Consider the following 18,798-nt stretch of genomic DNA (forward strand, 5'->3'; position numbering starts at 1 on the left):
CTGCAGCAACATGGGTACAGAATTGACTGAGCGACAGGAAACAGTAGTGGTAAGTGGACGTATTTCGTGTTGGAGAAAGGTTTGTAGTGGGGCTCCCCCCACCACCCCCACAGGGGTCAGTGTTGGAACCCTCACTTTTCCTGATATATATTAAATGACCTAGACCTTGGTATACAGAGCACAATTTCAAAAAGTTTGCAGATGATACAAAACTTGGAAGCATTGTGAACTGTGAGATGTGTGGAACTTCAAAAGGGACATAGACAAGTTGGTGGAACGGGCAAACAGGTTGCAGATGAAGTTCAATGCAGAGAAATGTGAAGCGATTCATTTTGTTAAGAACATGGAGACACAACATAAAACAAAGGGTACAATTTCAAAGGGGGTGCAGGAGCAGAGGGACCTGGGTGTATACGTGTATAAATCACTGAAGGTGGCAGGACAGGTTGAGAGCAGTTAAAGCATACAAAATCCTGGTTTTATTAATAGAGGCATTGGGTATAAGAGCAAGGAGGGTATGTTGAATTTTTATAAGTCACTAATTTAGCCTCAGCTGGAGTAGTGTGCCCAGCTCTGGGCGCTGCACTTTAGGAAGGATGTGAAAGCATTAGAGGGAGCAGAAAAGATTCAGGAGAATGGTTCCAGGGATGAAGAACTTCAGGTATGAAGGCAGATTGGAGAAGTTAGGACTGTTTTTCTTGGAAAAGGTTGAGAGGACATTTGATAGAGGTATTCAAAATCATGTGGGGTCTCGACAGAGTAGATAGGAAGAAACTGTTCCCACTTATGGAAGGATTAAGAACGAGAGGGCACAGATTTAAAGTAATTAGTAAAAGAAGTAAAAGTGATATTAGAGAAACTTTCTTTTACGCGGCAAGTGGTTAGGGTTTGGAATGCAATGCCTGAGAATGTTGTAGAAGCAGGTTCAACGGAAGGGTTCAAGAGGGAACTGACTTATCTGAAAAGGAAAAATGTTCAGGGTTACAGGGAGAAGGCAGGGGAATGGCACCAGGTGAGTTGCTCGGAGAGCTGGTGAGTTCCTTATTCGGAGAGCTGGTGCAGACACAATGAGCCAAGTGACCTCCTTCTGTGCCATAAGAATTCTGTAAACTATCATTTCACTTCTCTGAGATGATGTCAACGTACCTTTGAGCTGATGAGGGGAGCAGTGGCCTCCATGGCAGTGGAAATGAGAGATACAAATCGTTCGGGGTTTTGACGTTGAACTTCACTATAAAACTGAGCGAGCCAGTGGGAATAAGCCTGCAGTGCTGCCAGAGACTGAGCATGACTGAAAGACAAGGTTTTAAAAAAAAGTCAACATGAACATTTAGTAAGTTTATGAAAGTTGGACAGCAATTGGTTTTCACTGGCCAGATACTTTGCGAAGCAAGTCCAAAACTCCCAAACACCGGATCAACTGCTCTTTCAGAGAGCGGTGCAGGCTCAATGGGCCGAAAGGCCTCCCTTCTGTGCTGTACCTATGATTCTGGCTGCAGCTTGTCTCAGCTTGAGATCGGGAACCAATTAGTTGTCCCAGGGTGAAGCTAGCTTATGGAGCTGAATCATCCCAAGTTTGAAAGTTCTGCCCTACTCTTTTTCCTAAGGCTGCCCAGTATCACCCACCAATTCCCAGTCTGAGGTACTCTGCATCCCAACCCCTTACCATTGTGCTTCATAACCAAATAGTGAGTGAGCACAGCTTCAGAAAAAGCTCTCCAGTTTCCCTCCCTGTGGGGAGATGCCTGGCTTCAGCTTTCTGCTAGAGCCTGAAAAATGACCACCTGGCAAGTCCCCAGCATGTCCCAGTTCCAATACCAACATCTCCATACAAAAACAAAATACCATAGATGTTGGAAACTTTAAATAAAAACAGTAAATTCTGGAAATATTCAGCAGCTTGAGATCTCCGAAGATTGAGAGTGGCATTATATAAATGCGAGTCTTTTTCTTTATAATTTACAGCTCACATTGATTTGATGAGAAACCTGTAGCATCCACTCTCCCAAAGCCACCTATTGCATTTCCTAGGTGGTTTATGTGTTTGCATGCTTGGATGGTTAGACATTCTCCCACGGGTGAACACCCTCACAATAGGAATGAAGTAAGCTGATCTACAACAATACCCACACAGAAGTGTCCAAAGATTTCCCTCTTGCATTTGGTCCAATTTAAACAAATTTAATTTGCTTCCTGAGACAGGCAAATCTGCCCACACTGAGGATGGTGCTCTTTGGAATTTAGACAAGTGATGGTTTAAAGTCAGACCCCAAATATAAAAAATTCTACAGAGGTAATAATCGCAGTACTGGTCAATCATTTTACATTTTTATTCTCGTCCCAATTATGAGAATTTTAGGTACAAAGGAGTCCTCCTCATGTAATACAATCTCACTCCTGATCACACTCATTGCAATTGGTATAGGACAGTGAGTGATGGCAGACAGCTTATATCAGTTCCTCTTTGTTAATGCACCAGGTCTGACCGAAGGAAGAGTGTCCGTCCCGTTTCATCCAGCTCTCAATATCAATGTACAAAACAGATTTGGTACACAGAATCAACACTGTACTCACACATCAATCAGATCTGGCTTCAGTACAGACGGCACTGCTGTTTCCATATCATACAGTTTTATCTGGGATCCATACAGCGTCACTTCAACTAGCCTAAGACACAGCAACACATACATATCAGAAGCAAATCAGCAGGACTGTGATCAGAAACACATGCATACAAATCTTTCAGAAAGGGTTCCAAGTGGGAGTAGGTTTACATGCAAAAGTTTGGGCGATTCCCAAGACAAGTCCCTGAATATAAACTAGACTTGTATTCCTGGAATATAGAAAATTAAGGGATTTGATTGAGGTTTTTAAGGCCTTGAAAGGAATTGATAAGGTAGATAGAGAAACATTTCCGCTGATGGTAGAAATCCAGGGCAAGGGAACAACTTTAAAAAGGAGATGGTAATTCAGAAGTTAAGAAACAATTCTCCACATTAAAGGTGTAAATGTGGAACTCTACCCCATAAAAAGCAGTAGATGCTAGGTCAATTAATTATTTTAAATCAGGGATTGATAGGTTAGGATATAGAAGTTCAGGGAGCCAAGGTGAGTGCACGGACTTAAGATACAGGTTAGCCATGATCAAACTCAATTGAGGAATAGGCTCAAGAAACTGAATGGCCTCCTCCTATTCTGGAGGCAGCATGGAGATTGCAGGTAACACCTGTAGGAGCAAAGCAATCCTGGAAGAGATTCTGGGAGAAAGTGTGGTGTGGAGAATCCATTAGCTGAACCCAGTGAACATTCTTCACAAGTCAGACAGTGAGAGCTACCCTGTCTTCAATGGGCAGCCATACTATATACACACACATACTCACACACACACACTGATTGGAAGTGAGCAAAAGCCTGGCAAACTTTCTTTTCCTTACCTGATGGGGGCTGAAGACAATTGTAGTGCCCTGACTCAAATCTGCCATCAGCGCAGACTGGACGACATCTCAGCGTCTTTTGGTGTCTACGGGTCAGCATTATACCATACTGCCTTGACCCAATAAGCATGGGGGTTGCTCTAAGAAAGCTCTCGGACATTTATGTAAGCTGCACTTTTATCTATAGCACTCTGCACAGAGTGGATAATTCAACAGTGAAAATGAACTACAGATTGGCTATGGGACTGTAAACAACAATTTCATATATTAAACATTCAGACCTGAGATAGGAAGAAAGATATTTAAGCTCATCCCAACACAGGATATTAATATAAATGCAGTTATTGTGATTTTATTCTCAATCAGGATTTTGAAGCAGCAGAAATAAAAACATTTTTTGATTGAGTTGAAAACTGAACAGAAAAAAGTCAATAGAGTTACTAATTTGGCCAGCACTGAGCAACAGAACAAATTAAAACTGATACACACAACGATCTCTCTAATATAAGCAGAATATACGATGGCAAGTTGAATTCTTGTGCTGAGCAGATACATTTGCTGCCCCTGGCGTCCCCATGTGGTTAACAAGGGTTAACAGAGATAGCACCCACCCACCTCTCCACCCCAAAGCTGGGATCAGCTGCAATCAGTCACAAAATTAGTGTTAAAAGAACAGGGCCTTACCTTTCCACTACTCTGAGCGCATCATTAAACCTGGCTGCAAACACATCCCCGATAAAATACTCAGCAAGACGACCACTAGTCTGAAGTAGTGAGCTGAGGTCACGTAAAGAACAATGCAAACGTCGACAGTCATTTTCTGCTGTAATGTTTAATCTGTGAACTGAAGAACACAATGCATCAGCATGTAATGGCAACTGAGGCATACCTGTCACAGTGCAAACATTTAAAGTAGGAGGAACATAGGAACAGAAGGCTATTTAGCTCCTCAAGCCTGTTCGGCCATTCTGTGACCTATCACTATATAGCCCACCTTTGCCTCATATGCACTATCATTGGTTAACAAAAATCCATCAACCCCAGATTTAAAATTTACAATTGATCTATTATCAATGACTTTTTGCAGTAGAGAGTTCCAAACTTTGGTAGCAGAATTAGTTTTTCTTTCTCTACCCTATCTGTTCCCCATAATATCTTGAAAACTTCAGTCAAGCCATTCACCGTTCTAAATTCTAAGAAATACAACCCTAGTTTGTGTAACCTCACCTTGTAATTTAACTCTTGGAATCCAGATATCATTCTAGTAAATCTACATCACGCTCGCTCCAAGACCCTCTTTCCTTGGGTGTGGTGCTCAGAACAGCCCAGTGCTCCAGGTGTGAACCAACTAGGGCTGTTTGGTTGAAGCATGAATTCTACCCCCTTGTATTCTACTCCTCTGGATAAAAAGGCCAGCATTCTGTTAGCCTTTTTGATTATTTTCTTGACATTTTAATGATGTATCTGGACCCACAACTCTCTTTGGACCATCACTGTTTCAAGTTTTTCACCATTTAGAAAGTGTCCTATTCTTTCCTTTTTAGGTCTGAACTGGATAAACTCACTTGCCTACATTGAAATCCATTTGCCATAGTTTTGCCCATTTGTTTAATCTATCAATATTTCTTTGTAATGTTAAGCTTCTATCTACACTGCTTACAAAGCTACCTACCTTTGTCTCAGTGGCAAACTTGGATACATAGCTTTCTATCACATCAACTAAATCGTTAAAAAATACCATAAATAGTTGAGGCCCACCATAGATGTTTGCACAAGACAAGTCACAGCCTGCCAATTAGGAGTACTTGCCCATTTATCCCTTTTGTCTCTTGCTGCTCAGCCAATTTCCTAACCAGGTCAATAAGTTGCCTTCAATTCTATGCGCCGCAGCTTTAGCAAACGTTTCTTAGGAAGGACTTTTTTTTTTGAGGTGACAGCAGTAGGGTCGATGAGGGCAGTGCAGTGGATGTGGTCTACAAGGATGTTAGAAAGAGTTTTGTAAGATCCCACATGGCAGGTTGGTCAAAAAAGTAAAGTCCTTGGGAATCAAGGGAGAGTGGTAAATTGTATCCAAAACTGTTTCAGTGACAGGAAGCAAAGGATAATAGTTGACAGATGTTTTTGCAATTGGAAGGCTGTTACCAGCAGGGTTCCACAGGGCTCAGTACTAAGTCCCTTATTTTTTGTGGTTTATATTAATTAGATTTAAATGTAGGGGGCATAGTAAAGGAGATCAAAGATGACACAAAAATTAGTTGCATGGCTGACAGTCAAGAAGAAAGCTTTAGCGACTGCAGTAAGATATAGTGGCCTAGTAAGTTGGGTAGAAAAGTGGAAAATTGAATTCAAGGCAAAGGAATACACAATAAATGGGAGGATACTGAGTAGCATTGATGAACAGAGAGAACTTGAAGTGTGTGTCCAGAGATCCTTAAAGCAGGTCATTGAGGTCTATGGCATGCTTTCCTTTATTAGCTGCAGCAGAGACTATAAGAGCAGGAAAGTTATGCTAGATCTGTATATAACACAAGTTGGACCACAGCTTGAGTAATGTATGAAGTCCTGGTCACATTACAGGAAAGACGTGAATGCACTGGAGAAGGTGCAGATGAAATTTACAAGGATGTTCAGGACTGGAAAATTTTAACTATGAGGAAAGATTGGACAGGTGGGTGTCATTTTCCTTAGAACAGAAGAGGCTGAGGGGTGGTTTAATTGAGGTGTGTAAAAAAATAAGGGGCCTTGATAGAGTAAATGGAGGACAACCTATTTACCTTAGCAGAGAAGTCAAAAACCATAGGGCATAGATTTAAAGTAATTAGAATTAGAGGAGAGATGAGGAAACATTTTTTCACCCAGAGTGTGGTAAGAGCCTGGAACTTTTAATCAGGAACGGTGGCAGAGGCAGAAGCTCTCACCACTTTTAAAAAGTACTTGGATGTATGTTGTGATCTGCAGGGCTACAGACCTAGGCAGGAAGATGGGACTAGACTGGGTAGCCACAATGGTCTGATTGACCTTGTTGTAAGTATTCTATGATTCTATCAAATGCCTTCTGGAAGTCCATACAAATAACATTCATGATATTTACTGATTCTTAGTTTGGATTGAAAATCCAAATATACTATATTCACTGATTCCTCTTGATCTGCTGGCTTCTCAGTATCTCAATTCCCAATAAATGTCATTGAGGAAAAGCTCCATGGGAAAATTAATCCACCCACCCTAAAGAGGTTAAGCATAGTATTATATGAATAGAAGAGGCTTATAATATTGTCAATAAGAGTTTTGGAAACTAACAAAGGATAACCAAAAAATTGGTAGAGGGAGAATGCACAATATGAGAATAAACTTCAAGAAATATGAAAGCAAATTGTAAGAGCTTCTACAGGAATATAAAAAGGAAGAGATGAGTCAAAGCAAAGGTAGGTTCCTTAAAGGCTGAGACAGGAGAAATTATAATGGTGAATAAAGAAATGGCAGGAGCATTAAACAAATACTTGGTATCTGTCTTTACAGTAGAAGGCACAAAAACACCAAAGATCTAAAGAGAGTGAGAAAATTCCAAGCAATTATTAGTATAGAAAAAGTACTGGAGAAAGTAATGGGATGAAAAGTCAACAAAACCCCTGTATCTGAAGGCCTGCACTCCAGGGTTCAAAAAGATGTGGCTGCTGAGATGGTGAATGCTCTGATTTGTGATCTTCCATATTTCCCTAGATTCTGAACAGTGTCATTTTGGATTGGAAGTAGAAAATGTGACACTGCTATCCAAGCAAGGAGGGAGAAAATGCAGAGAAATACAGACCAATCAGCCTGATAGTACTCATTGGGAAAATGCTGAAAACCTTTATTAAGGAAGTGGTAATGGCATTTAAAGTCATATGATTAGGCAGATTCAACATGCCTCTAAAGGGAAATCGTGCTTCACGGATCTATTAGAGATGTTTGCGGATGTAACCAGAGAGTACATAAAGGGGAATCAGTGTTTGGATTTTTAAATGTTAAGATGCTGCATGAAAGGTTGTTGTACAAGGCAAGGGGTCATGAGATTGGGGGTAATATATCAGCATAGATAGAACAGTAGTAAAAAGACAACAAACAATAGCAACAAACAGGTCCATTGGCAGGCTGTTAATAATGGGATGCCGCAAGGATCAGTGTTGAGGCCTCAGCACTCACTATCTATATTAATGATTTAGAAGCGACCGAGTGTAATGTATCCAAAATAAAAGCAAAATATTGTGGATGCTGAAAATCTGAAATAGAAACAGAAAATACTGCAATTACTCAGCAGGTCTAGCAGCATCTGTGGAGAGAGAGTTAACATCGAGTCCATATGACTCTTCTTCAGAACTAAAGAGAAGGAGAAATGTAATGGATTTTATATTGTTTAAGAGGGGGTGGAACAGATGGAGCAAAATAGAAGGTCAGGGATAGATGGGAGTTAAGGAAAAATTTGACAGATGTCATGGACACAGGGCAAAGGGACTGTTAATGGTAGTGTTAAATTCTGAAGGTGCTGATGGTGGCATAATGGTAAGAGAGCACAATGCGTTAATAGTAGAACAAAGGTCAGCGCTGTGTGAAAGTAAAACCAAAAAAGTGACAGATGGTTCTGTGTGGGGAGCAGGGAAGATTGGAGAAAAGGATAAAGAATAAATAAATACAGGGAAATAATTGGATTAAAAAGGGTAAAGATGGAGGGCAGAGTTCATGGTCTGAGGTGGTTGAACTCAAATGTTAATTCCAGAGGGCTGTAAAGTGCCCAACTGGAAGGTGAAGTGCTGTTCCTCCAGTTTGCTTTGGGCTTCACTGGAACATTGCAGCAGGCCAAGGATGGGACATGTGGGCATGAGAGCAAGATGGTGTGCTGAAAAGGCAAGCAACAGGAAGGTCTGGGTCATGCTTGCGGACCAAGCAAAGGTGTCCTGCAAAAGGGTCACCCAGTTTGTGTTTAGTCTCCCCAACGTAGAGATGACCACATTGGAAACAGAGAATACAGTGGACCAAATTGAAGGAGTGCAAGTGAAACGCTGCTTTACCTGAGAAGTGTGTTTGGGGCATTGGACGGTGAGGGAGGTGGTAAAGGGGCAGTTGTTGCACCTCCTGCGACTGCATGGGAAGGTGCTGTGGGAAAGGATGTGGAGTTTGAGGTGTTGGGAGGAGTGGACCAGGGTGTCACAGAGGGAACGGTCTCTACGGAATGCTGACAGGGGTGATGGGATGATGTTTTTGGTAGTGGCATCATGCTGGAGTTGGCTGAAATGGCAGAGGATGATCCTTTGAATGCAGAGGCTGATGGGATGAAAAGTGAAGACAAGGGACCCTATCATGGTTCTGTGAGGGAGGGGTAGAGGTGAGGGCAGGGGTGTGGGAGATGGTCAGGCATGGTTGGTCAACCACAGTGGGGGGGAACCCCTGGTTAAGGAAAAAGGAAGGTGTGTCAGAAATGCAGTTTTGGAAGGTAGCATCATCGGGACAGGTGCAACGGAGGCAGAGGAAGTGGGAGAATGGGAAGCAGGGTGTGAGGAGCTGTAGTCAAGTAGCTGTGGGAGTCAGTGGGATTGTAATGAATATTGGTAGACAGTCTATCACTAGAATAGGAGACAGAGGTTAAGGAAGGGAAGTATCAGAGATGGACCATGTGAAGGTGAGAGTGGGATGGAAATTGGAAAGTCAATAAATTTTTCCAGGTACAAGAGCATGAAGTGGTACTGATACAGTCATCGATGTACTGAAAATAAGTGTGCTGTGGGGGTTGCCTGAGTAGAACTGGAACAAGGAATGTTCCACATACCCCACAAAAAGACAGGCATAACAGGCCCATGTGGGTGCCCATAGCCACACCTTTTATTTGGAGGAGGGATCAAGAACGTAGGTGGCGACAGCGAGCGCGAGAGGAGTCAAAATAGGAAGAAATGAATTCCGTGGGACAGGAACAGGTTGGCATGTCGGGTCTCAGGTCAGTCTAGTTCGTGGATTTTGGGAAAGAGGCTGAAGCGGGCTATGCTGAGTTGGGAGACCATGAGGTTGGAAACTATGGAGGGAACATCTCCAGAGGAGATGAGGTCAGTGACAGTCCTGGAAACAATGTTTGGTTGTGGGGTCATGATCCAGGGGTGATAGGAAGAAATGTCCCAGAGTTGGTGCTCAGCCTCTGCAAGGTAGAGGATTCTGATGGAACTTGACAGGATAGATGCCAAGTCTATTTCTCCTGGCTGGCGAGTCCAGAACTAGAAGGCAAAGTTTCAGGATAAAGGATCAGTCATTTAGGACTGAGATAAGGAGAAGTTTCTTCACACAGAGGGTTGTGAATCTTTGGATTTCTTTACCCCAGAGGTTTGTGGATATTTAATCACTGAGTACATTCAAGACTGAGATAATAGATTTTTGAACTCTAAGGGGATCAAGGGATATGGGGATCAGGTGGAAAAAAGGAGTTGAAATCAAGAATCAGCCATAAGACCATAAGACATAGGAGCAGAAATCAGGCCATTCGGCCCATCGAGTCTGCTCCGCCATTCAATCATGGCTGATAAGTTTCTCAGTCCCATTCTCCCACCTTCTCCCCGTAACCTTTGATCCCCTTACCAATCAAGAACCTTTCTATCTTGGTCTTAAATACACTCAATGACCTGGCCTCCACAGCCTTCTGTGGCAATGAATTCCATAGATTCACCCACTCTCTGGCTAAAGAATTTTCTCCTCATCTCTGTTCTGAAAGGTCTACCCTTTACTCTGAGGCTGTGTCCTCAGGTCCTAGTCTCTCCTACTAATGGAAACATCTTCCCCACGTCCACTCTATCCAGGCCTTTCAGTATTCTGTAAGTTTCAATCAGATCCCCCCTCATCCTTCTAAACACTGTTGAGTATAGACCCAGAGTCCTCAAAGCCTTTCATTCCTGGGATCATTCTCATTAATCTCCTCTGGACCCTCTCCAGGGACAGCACATCCTTCCTGAGATACGGGGCCCAGAATTGCTCACAATATTCTAAATGTGATCTGACCAGAGCCCTTATAAAGCCTCAGCAAAACATCCCTGTTTTTATATTCTAGTCTTCTTGAAATAAATGCCAACATTGCATTTGCCTTCCTAACTACCGACTCAACCTGCAAGTTAACCTTAAGAGAATCCTGGATTAGGACTCCCAAGTCCCTTTGCACTCTAGATTTCTGAATTCTCTCCCCATTTAGAAAATAGTCTATACCTCTGTTCTTCCTATCAAAGTGCATGACCTCACACATCCCCAGGTTGTATTCCATCTGCCATTTCTTTGCCCATTCTCCTAACCTGTCCAAATCCTTCTGCAGCCTCCCCACCTCCTCAATACTACCTGTCCCTTCACTTATCTTTGTATCATCTGCAATTTTAGCCAGGATGCCCTCAGTTCCTTCATCTAGATCATTAATGTAAAAAGTGAAAAGTTTTGGTCCCAACACTGACCACTAGTCACCGGCCGCCATCCTGAGAAGGACCCCTTATCCCCACTCTCTGCCTCCTGCCAGACAGCCAATCTTCTATCCATGCTAGTACCTTGCCTCTAACACCATGGGCTTATCTTACTGAGCAGCCTCCTGTGTGGCATCTTGTCAAAGGCCTCCTGGAAGTCCAAGTAGATAACATCCATTGGCTCTCCTTTGTCTAACCTACTCGTTACCTTCTCAAAGAATTCCATGATCGTACTCAATGGTGGAGCAGAATCAAGGGGCTGTGTGGCCTACTCCTATTTATGTTTATGTCAGCATTTCTCCGCCAGGGTTCCGCAAGATTTCAAGTCATGCTCCAAAAAATAATCTGTGAATGTGTAGAAAAAAACTTGTTCCAATAAATTAACTGTTTACTACCCAGAAGAAGCACTTATGTTTGTCTGAGTGAGTTTGTCTTCTTAAATAGTGTCAGTGCATTCTGACCGCCATTTGCTCTATGATAACATGAAAAGGCATTTCATACGATGAAAGATGTTAATGCCTCAACAGGTTCAATTGGATCGGGGTTGTCGTACAACCAGCCATTGAAGGTACAGACAATGAGGTTGTCAATCATCTGACAGCTTCCTAGACCCGCAGCTGGTGCCAGTAAGGTGAGGAAGAGCTTGGTTGAGATTAGGCAGGGCAGAATTCATTATAACTGACTGGTAAAAGTCATGGTGAGATTATAAAACATGACTCCAGTGATATCACTTTTCCCCTTTTGAAGGCTTAGAAAGATGCGTTTTAATTGGGAGGGAATGTGCGCGATCTTAATGTTGAAAATTGGTGCAAGAATTGAGAAATATTGCTCAGCACCAGAAACAAGGTTCACATTAAGTGAGTAAAACAAAAATAATAAAAAAAACCATGTCTAATTGTATAACTAATTTTTTTGCAGAAAAAAATACTTTTATGGGAGCAGTTGGAATTTTTATAACATGGGAAGAGGCCTCAGATGCAAAGCCCCTGTTTTATGTAACATACAAGCTATGGCACACTGGAGTACTCTTCTTCACCCATATAATCAGTGTCACACTGTGGCGCTCTCTCCTCACCAATAACAAGGGCTGCACTGTGTCACCACCTTTCCATTAGTAGAATCAGTGCAATATTAAAATAAAAACAAAAAAACTACAGATGCTGGAAATCCAAAACAAAAACAGAATTACATGGAAAAACTCAGCAGGTCTGGCAGCATCGTCGGAGAAGAAAAGAGTTAATATTAAAATAAGTTTCTCCAAATGTGCTGAGTTAAACTTCCTCTTTAAGCCTGCAACTGCACCAATTCTGGCAGTTTAACTCCAATTTAAAACAAGGTCAGCTGTTTACAGGATAAACTTCAGTAGCTGTAAAGTTAAATACCTCAATAAATCTGCAGTCATATCCTGCAACAACTGAGCTTATTGTAGTCAAGGTCACAGAATGACATTGCACGTTGTCAGCTGTTAACAGGCACCCAACCCCTTACCTTGCCCAGATGTTACGACAAATTGTTGCAACCCCAGGTACACATCAAGGTTATCCTGCAAGATGGGGAACTAGGAACAGAAAGAATAAACAAGGATTGAAAGCAGTTCTCCAAATGACAATTATAAAACACTCAAAACATTTGGTGCAAGTACTGACTGTCTTTTGCAGTTATTGCAGAATCTGAATGGCACTGATTAGAGACTGCGATAAACAACTGTACTTGGTTCAATTCTAGCCCATACTGCTGAAACAGAAGTTTCCCAGAAAGGCTGCAAAAGACTATTCAACAGAGTGGAGACTTTTCTTCAATCGGCCTAGGTTGAGTGAATCCAAGGGCAACCTCAATTCATTTTCCAGTAGACAAAGGCTCTCAGTGCAAAACTACATCTAGTGTGGGAAAATTACAAATTTCTACATTTTTGCATCAGGGGTGCTCTCTCACAAGGTAGTGGCTGAGAAACATTGTAAGGGTTTGGCTGAAGGAGTTTTACTTTGTATCTAATCTATGCTGTACATGCCATGTGAGTGTTTGATGCTGATCATAGCACTGAAATATAAATTGCTACATTCCTCAGTGCCATATATCCCACACTTTGAGCAAAGATTCACACTGTATCCTGAAAATCGCACCTGAAAGGCTTAGTTTCCAGACTATGATTATAGCTTCTCAACTCGTCCAGTAACTTTTACAATGTCTTGGATGAGTCAGAATATTAATAAATCTATTACTGCAGCAGTGCAAAATGCAATTTAAATTCACAATTCAAAGCAGGATTAAGAAAGGCAAAATAAAAGGAGGAAATGCTTAAAATGCAACCTTGGCTGGCTGGCAACAGGTTTTGTACTGAAAGGAAATTAAACTGCCTCCCTGGCACAACAAGGTGATGGGGGTTTTGTTGGGAGGGGGGAGCAGACTGGTGACAGTACAGTTAGTCTGCTGCCTAACACTAGGCTGAAGTAATCTCATTAATACATTGTTCAGTAACTGTTACTTACGATTGTAGAAAATGCATGAGAAGGAAGGAGCTCCATCACTTTGGCCACAACTTCCAAGCTCTGTCTCAGATAGCGCTGCCATTCAGTCTGTTGCTGCAAGCAAAGAGAAGCAAAGATGCTGAAACCTCCTCAGATACATTATATAGTAGGCTCATTGTGGTTTCTAGAGCTTTCCGTGTGTAAATAGGCTGCTGTAATTCCTACATTGCAACAGTGACTACACTTGAAATGTATTTGTTGAGCTAAAAGCACTTGGGGCAAAGATGATCATGAAATGCGCTTTATAATTGCAAGTCTATTTTTTCTTCGTTACTCAACTGAAGGTCCTTATTAATGTTGGAGTAAATAAAGATATGGGGAGGTCTGTTGCAATGAGTTTTTGGGCAGATCTTTCGAAACAGACAAGCTCACTGCCTCAGTCATTTATGCAAAACCATGTTTTCATTGGGCTAGAAAAATCACCCAACACATGACAAGTATGCTGTGACCTCTAACCGGCTGAATCTTGTGGTCTGCAATGCCTGGTCCACATTACTAACCCTTGAGGGCTGGACATTTTGCCTTTAAAGCCATCACAAACGTCTGAGGATTGGTTAGCTAACATGAAACAGTAGGCATAAATGGGCTTTTTACGGGTTGGTAGGAAGTAACAAGTGGAGTACCATGGGGATCAATGCTCTAGCCTCAAATATTTACAATCTCTATCAATGATTTGGATGATGGGACCAAATGTATTGTTGTTAAATTCACTGATGACACAAAGATAGGTAGGAAAGTAAGTTGAGAAGAGGACATAAGGAGTTTGCAAAGGGACATAGATAGGTTAAGAGAGCAGCAAAAATTTGGCAGATGGGGTATAATGTTGGAAAATGTGAACTTAACCAAATAAATACAGCCCTTTCAAAAACTGCATTCTATATGTAAACCCTGAAAAGGTTTCACATAACAGGGCTCAAGAAAGATGACAGAAGATACATATCGACAGGAGCATTCAAAGGAAGGCAGCAGAAGATACATTTTGATGGGAAGAGTCCTAGTGAACCAAGAAAGGGCTGTAGTTTTTTGACCTGTAACAATAGAGGAAGCACTTCCTGCACATATGCAGTTGAAGCCTAAGTGTCAGAGTGGTAGCTGCATACGTTAAAACAAGTTGGCTAACACAGACTAACAATAAAGTTTAAGTTACCTAATTTTAGGTCTGTGCAGTCCTTAACCAATTGAAACTTTCTGTATCTAGTGCACTTCTGCCAATTCAGTAAATGATGAAGATTTATAATCAAGAAATTTCAGCAAGTGAGATTCTCAACTTCCAATGTGAAGAATTGATTTAATATTTAGTTTAAGGACACATTTTCGTAAAAAATCGATTAAAAAAATATTTTGACTAAAATATTTAAGGAAAAATTCATCACCCAATGTGAGACTCAAAATCATGACCTTGGGATTAAGATTGCACCATCTACCAAGCGAGCTACCCAGGCCATGTAGAAACTCCTTGAATAAAGCCTGAATCAAGGAGGTCGGTCTCAAAGATCACTTCCCTAAGTGACCTCCTGTCATCTCAGATTGACCACCTGAAGGATTGTTGTATGATTTAATTGAAGATGTTTTGTTTAAAATTCTCAATAAAGTTTTTGGATTTGGTGCAAAATTGTGTCAATCATAATTCTTGATCTCCGAACTTCAGGCAAAATCACCTACACCCCACCACCCCCAAACTTATATTGCAGAGATCAAAATGTGATTTGACATTAAGAATGTAATTTTTCTTATCTTGAGACTTGTCAGGTCAGTCTTGCTTCCTCCTGGGTTGCTCAATGATAGAACAACTTGCTGAACAAGATGTGCCCCCACATTCATTAGCAGTTCAGGTCTAATCCACACCAACGCACTTACGTCATCATCCAGTGTCTCATCATCAAGTTCTTCCAGCTGGGCCTGATTATAACGGAACTGTATCCGACGTAAAACCTCTGTCAGCAGTAGAACTAGTGCACCTTTGTATCTATGGAGAGAAGTAGTAGTTAGTGACAATCACAAGGTAATGAATCTCAACATTCAAAATAATTAGGCAAAAAGCAAGACGCTGTCTATTTGTACAGATCAGTTTAATGTTTCCTCTAGTTCTGTCTCCTGCTGCTGTAGCAGCAACCTGCCCCATTTATACCAGTCTGGGAATACAGGCTCCCTATATAGGAATGGCAATGTCACTCACACCCTGAGCCCATTACAGCCTTTTTCTTGGACTTCTTCATTCATCGATGACCTCATGTGGGACCTGGATTCCCTTGCTCACTCACTTCCTTGGAAATAAGGAGAGCAGGCAATGCTCACACCAAGGACAGGAAGAGTGTCAAATCATGAGGTTTGTAGCTGCTGTGAGTTTGGGGTGTCTGGTGCCATGCAATGGTTTCTGGATGATGTAACTTGGTTGTATCACATCAGCTCATAATACAACTGTGCATTATGCACCACTTGGCTAGGCTGTGAAGTACTTGGAGAACAAACATCCAAGGTCAAGGATATGCAAGAGACTCAGCAGGATGTGCTTCGGGGGGTCGGGGGAAAAAGAGGAGATATGAAGCAGTTGGAATATGACCTTGTAAAAGTTAAAATTTGTAGGATATATAATAGAATATGTGGAGAAATTGTAATGGCAACTGTACCTTGGAAAATTGTTTTTTGCTAGAATGTGATTGATACAACTCCTGATAGGATGTGATCAGGCAGAAAGGGACACCAAAGCAAGGCCATGGAAATATTACAGTAAAACAATAACATGAGAGTAAGTAATGCTGTTTCCAGCCATGTGTATATGTAGAAAGCACAAGGGGTAGGTACAAATAGATTCATGCATGCAGATTAAAATTCTCAGAAAATGCATAAATAAGGGACACAAGGCAAGAGGAGATATCCAAGGTAAGATGTGGTTGTAGCGAAAATGAGGAGTATGGGTGAAATTTCAGCAGCACAATGAGGAAAGTCATCGTTGTGGTGGGTAACATTGAAGTCGAAAGCAGCTTTGGTAATGCAGAGGCGATGGTGCAGCTCAGGATCAAGCTGTACACCAAGATTTTACAAGCTCTGGTTCAGAGCAAAATAGCAACTGGTGAGATGAATGGAAGAAAATGGAGGTGCTGATAGGGGTCAAGTAACAGTTTCAACTTTTCTGACATTCACTTGTTCAGGTCTCTATATCAGGTAGCATGGGACTCTGTTTCTGGAGAGAAGGATAAAACAGATTGAGTGAGAGAACAATGTAGTGAGTTGGGTTCCCTCAAGACAGACAGGCTTGCTGGGGTGAATGTCTTTCTCCCCCCACTTAACAATGGAGTTACATCACTTTGGATAATTACCCACAAATGGTTACTGAGCTTTTTGCTACTTTGGGAGGCAATTGATGAAGATGTCAGGAGAAATATAACTGAAGGGCTGTCTTAGAACAAGATTACACTACAAAGTAGGCAGGGGAAGGTTATCCAATAGCCCACAGTATTTATGTTCCATAATGACAGCCTCCTAAGCTAATTACCCTTTCCTATAAAGGGACGACAGTGATGAAGTTAACAGTTCAGATATAATGGTTCAAATCTAAAGATTGATTTTTTTTCTTAACAGCATGATTCAGTTTGCTGGTGTTAAAGATTTGAGTTCAGCTACTTCGGACAGACAGGGGCACACAGACACCAGACTACACCGATTGAGACGTAGATATGAGTGAGTTTGGAATTTGGTTCAGGTGAGAATTCTTTGCACAGGGACGAAAGAGGTGTTCCCTTTTTCTATTTCCTTTCAGCCTCCAGTGGTTGGCGAGTTTCCTTCCTCATTTCCAAGCTAGGTGAGTGCAACTTTCTATTTTTTTTTATCTGCGCAAACTATTAAATAATTAAATAAATAATGTTGAACAGAATTGGCAGGGCCAGTGATGTGCCGTGACTGCAGAACATGGAAATCTGTGGAAGGCACTGTAATCCCGGACAACCATACCTGCAGAAAGTGTCTGCAGCTTAGACAATCTTGGCTCAGAGCTGCTGAGCTGGAGTCTGAGTTGTGGACATTGCAGGGCATCAGGGGTGGGAAGAGTTACCTGGACGTTTTGTTCCAGGAGGCAGTCACTCCCCTTAGATTAGGCAGAACTTTAGAGTTGGTCATGGAACAGGACCAGTAAGATGATACTGCTAGTCAGGCAGGTAAGGGGAACCAGCGTGCAGTGATGGAGGAGCTTCAGTCCCTGACTTTGCCCAACAGGTATGAGGTGCTTGCTACCCAAGCGGATGAGGGGAAGGACTGCAAGGTGGATGAGTGGACTGACCATGGCACCATGGTGAAGGATGACATTCAAGTTGGGGGAGTGAGGGGGAATGCAGTAGTGATAGGAGACAGCATATTCAGGGAGATAGAGTATGAGTCCAGATGGCTATGTTGCCTGCCCAGTGCCAGGGCTTGGTATATCTGCTCAGGGCTGGAAATGCATTTGCAGTAAGACAGGAGTCGTCCAGTGGTCATGGTCCATGCAGAGAGAGTATGAAGAGCTAGGAATTAAAAAGCAGAACCTCAAAAGGTAATAACCTCTGGATTATCACCTGAGCCACATGCAAATTGGCATAGGATAAATAAAATTAGAGAGATGAACGTGTGGCTCAAAAGCTGCTGTGGGAGAAGTGGGTTCTGGTTCATGGGCGACTAGCACCAGTACTGGGGAAAATGGGGGCTGTACCATTGGGACAGTCTACAGCTGAACCGCGCTGGGACCAGTGTTTTAGCAAACAGCATAGCCAGGGAAGTAGAGAGAGTTTTAAACTAAATAGTTGGGGCAAGGGATCAAATATGGGAAGGTGTGGAAAATCAAAGACAAAGATATCAATATGGGAAATGATAAATCGATCTTGTCAGGAAAGGACAGTGTACAAATCTGAGTGCAAATCAGCAGATAAAGCTAGAGGTTACAAAAATAATTTTAAAAATGGTCAAAACTAAAGGCTCTGTATCTGAATGCTCGTAGCATTAAAAATATCAGCAATGAACTGATAACGCAAATAAAAATAAATACAGAGATATGGCTGCAAGATAACAGATTGGGACCTGAATATTGAAGGAAGCATGACATTTAGGAACGGCAGGAAGCTAGGAAAAGGCGGAAGGATGGCTCTGTTAATTAATGATGGTATTTGCACAGAAGAGGGATGACCCAAGTTCAGGAAAACAGGGTGTAGAAGCAGTTTGGGTAGAGGTGAGAAATGATAGCGGCAAGAAGTCACTTGTAGCAGTGGCGTAAAGGCACCCTAACAGTAACCACACACTAGAATGGGGAATAAAGGAAAAAATAATGGGAGCTTGTCATTTATGAGGGCATAAATGTACAGCTAGCTAAAATTAACTGGCAAATTAGAAAAATTACAAAGAAAAATTCCAAGGGGAGGGCCC

At 42.0% G+C, this 18,798-nt stretch overlaps 1 protein-coding gene across 2 annotated transcripts in view; it reads right to left on the minus strand.

Annotated features, from left to right (window-relative positions):
• The window catches only part of xpo6 (exportin 6), a 123,441-nt gene that overhangs the window by 25,762 nt on the left and 78,881 nt on the right, over positions 1 to 18,798 (minus strand). For both annotated transcript variants that reach the window (XM_041206138.1, XM_041206136.1), the window contains 6 exons: positions 15,271 to 15,379; positions 13,375 to 13,467; positions 12,377 to 12,446; positions 4,119 to 4,278; positions 2,575 to 2,667; positions 1,147 to 1,291 (listed from right to left, as the gene is read on the minus strand). In XM_041206138.1, coding sequence (XP_041062072.1) covers positions 1,147 to 1,291; positions 2,575 to 2,667; positions 4,119 to 4,278; positions 12,377 to 12,446; positions 13,375 to 13,467; positions 15,271 to 15,379 — 670 coding nt within the window. The remainder of the gene's footprint in view (positions 1 to 1,146; positions 1,292 to 2,574; positions 2,668 to 4,118; positions 4,279 to 12,376; positions 12,447 to 13,374; positions 13,468 to 15,270; positions 15,380 to 18,798) is intronic.

The sequence above is a fragment of the Carcharodon carcharias genome, chromosome 15 (genome assembly GCF_017639515.1).
Source record: "Carcharodon carcharias isolate sCarCar2 chromosome 15, sCarCar2.pri, whole genome shotgun sequence".
Taxonomy (NCBI): domain Eukaryota; kingdom Metazoa; phylum Chordata; class Chondrichthyes; order Lamniformes; family Lamnidae; genus Carcharodon; species Carcharodon carcharias.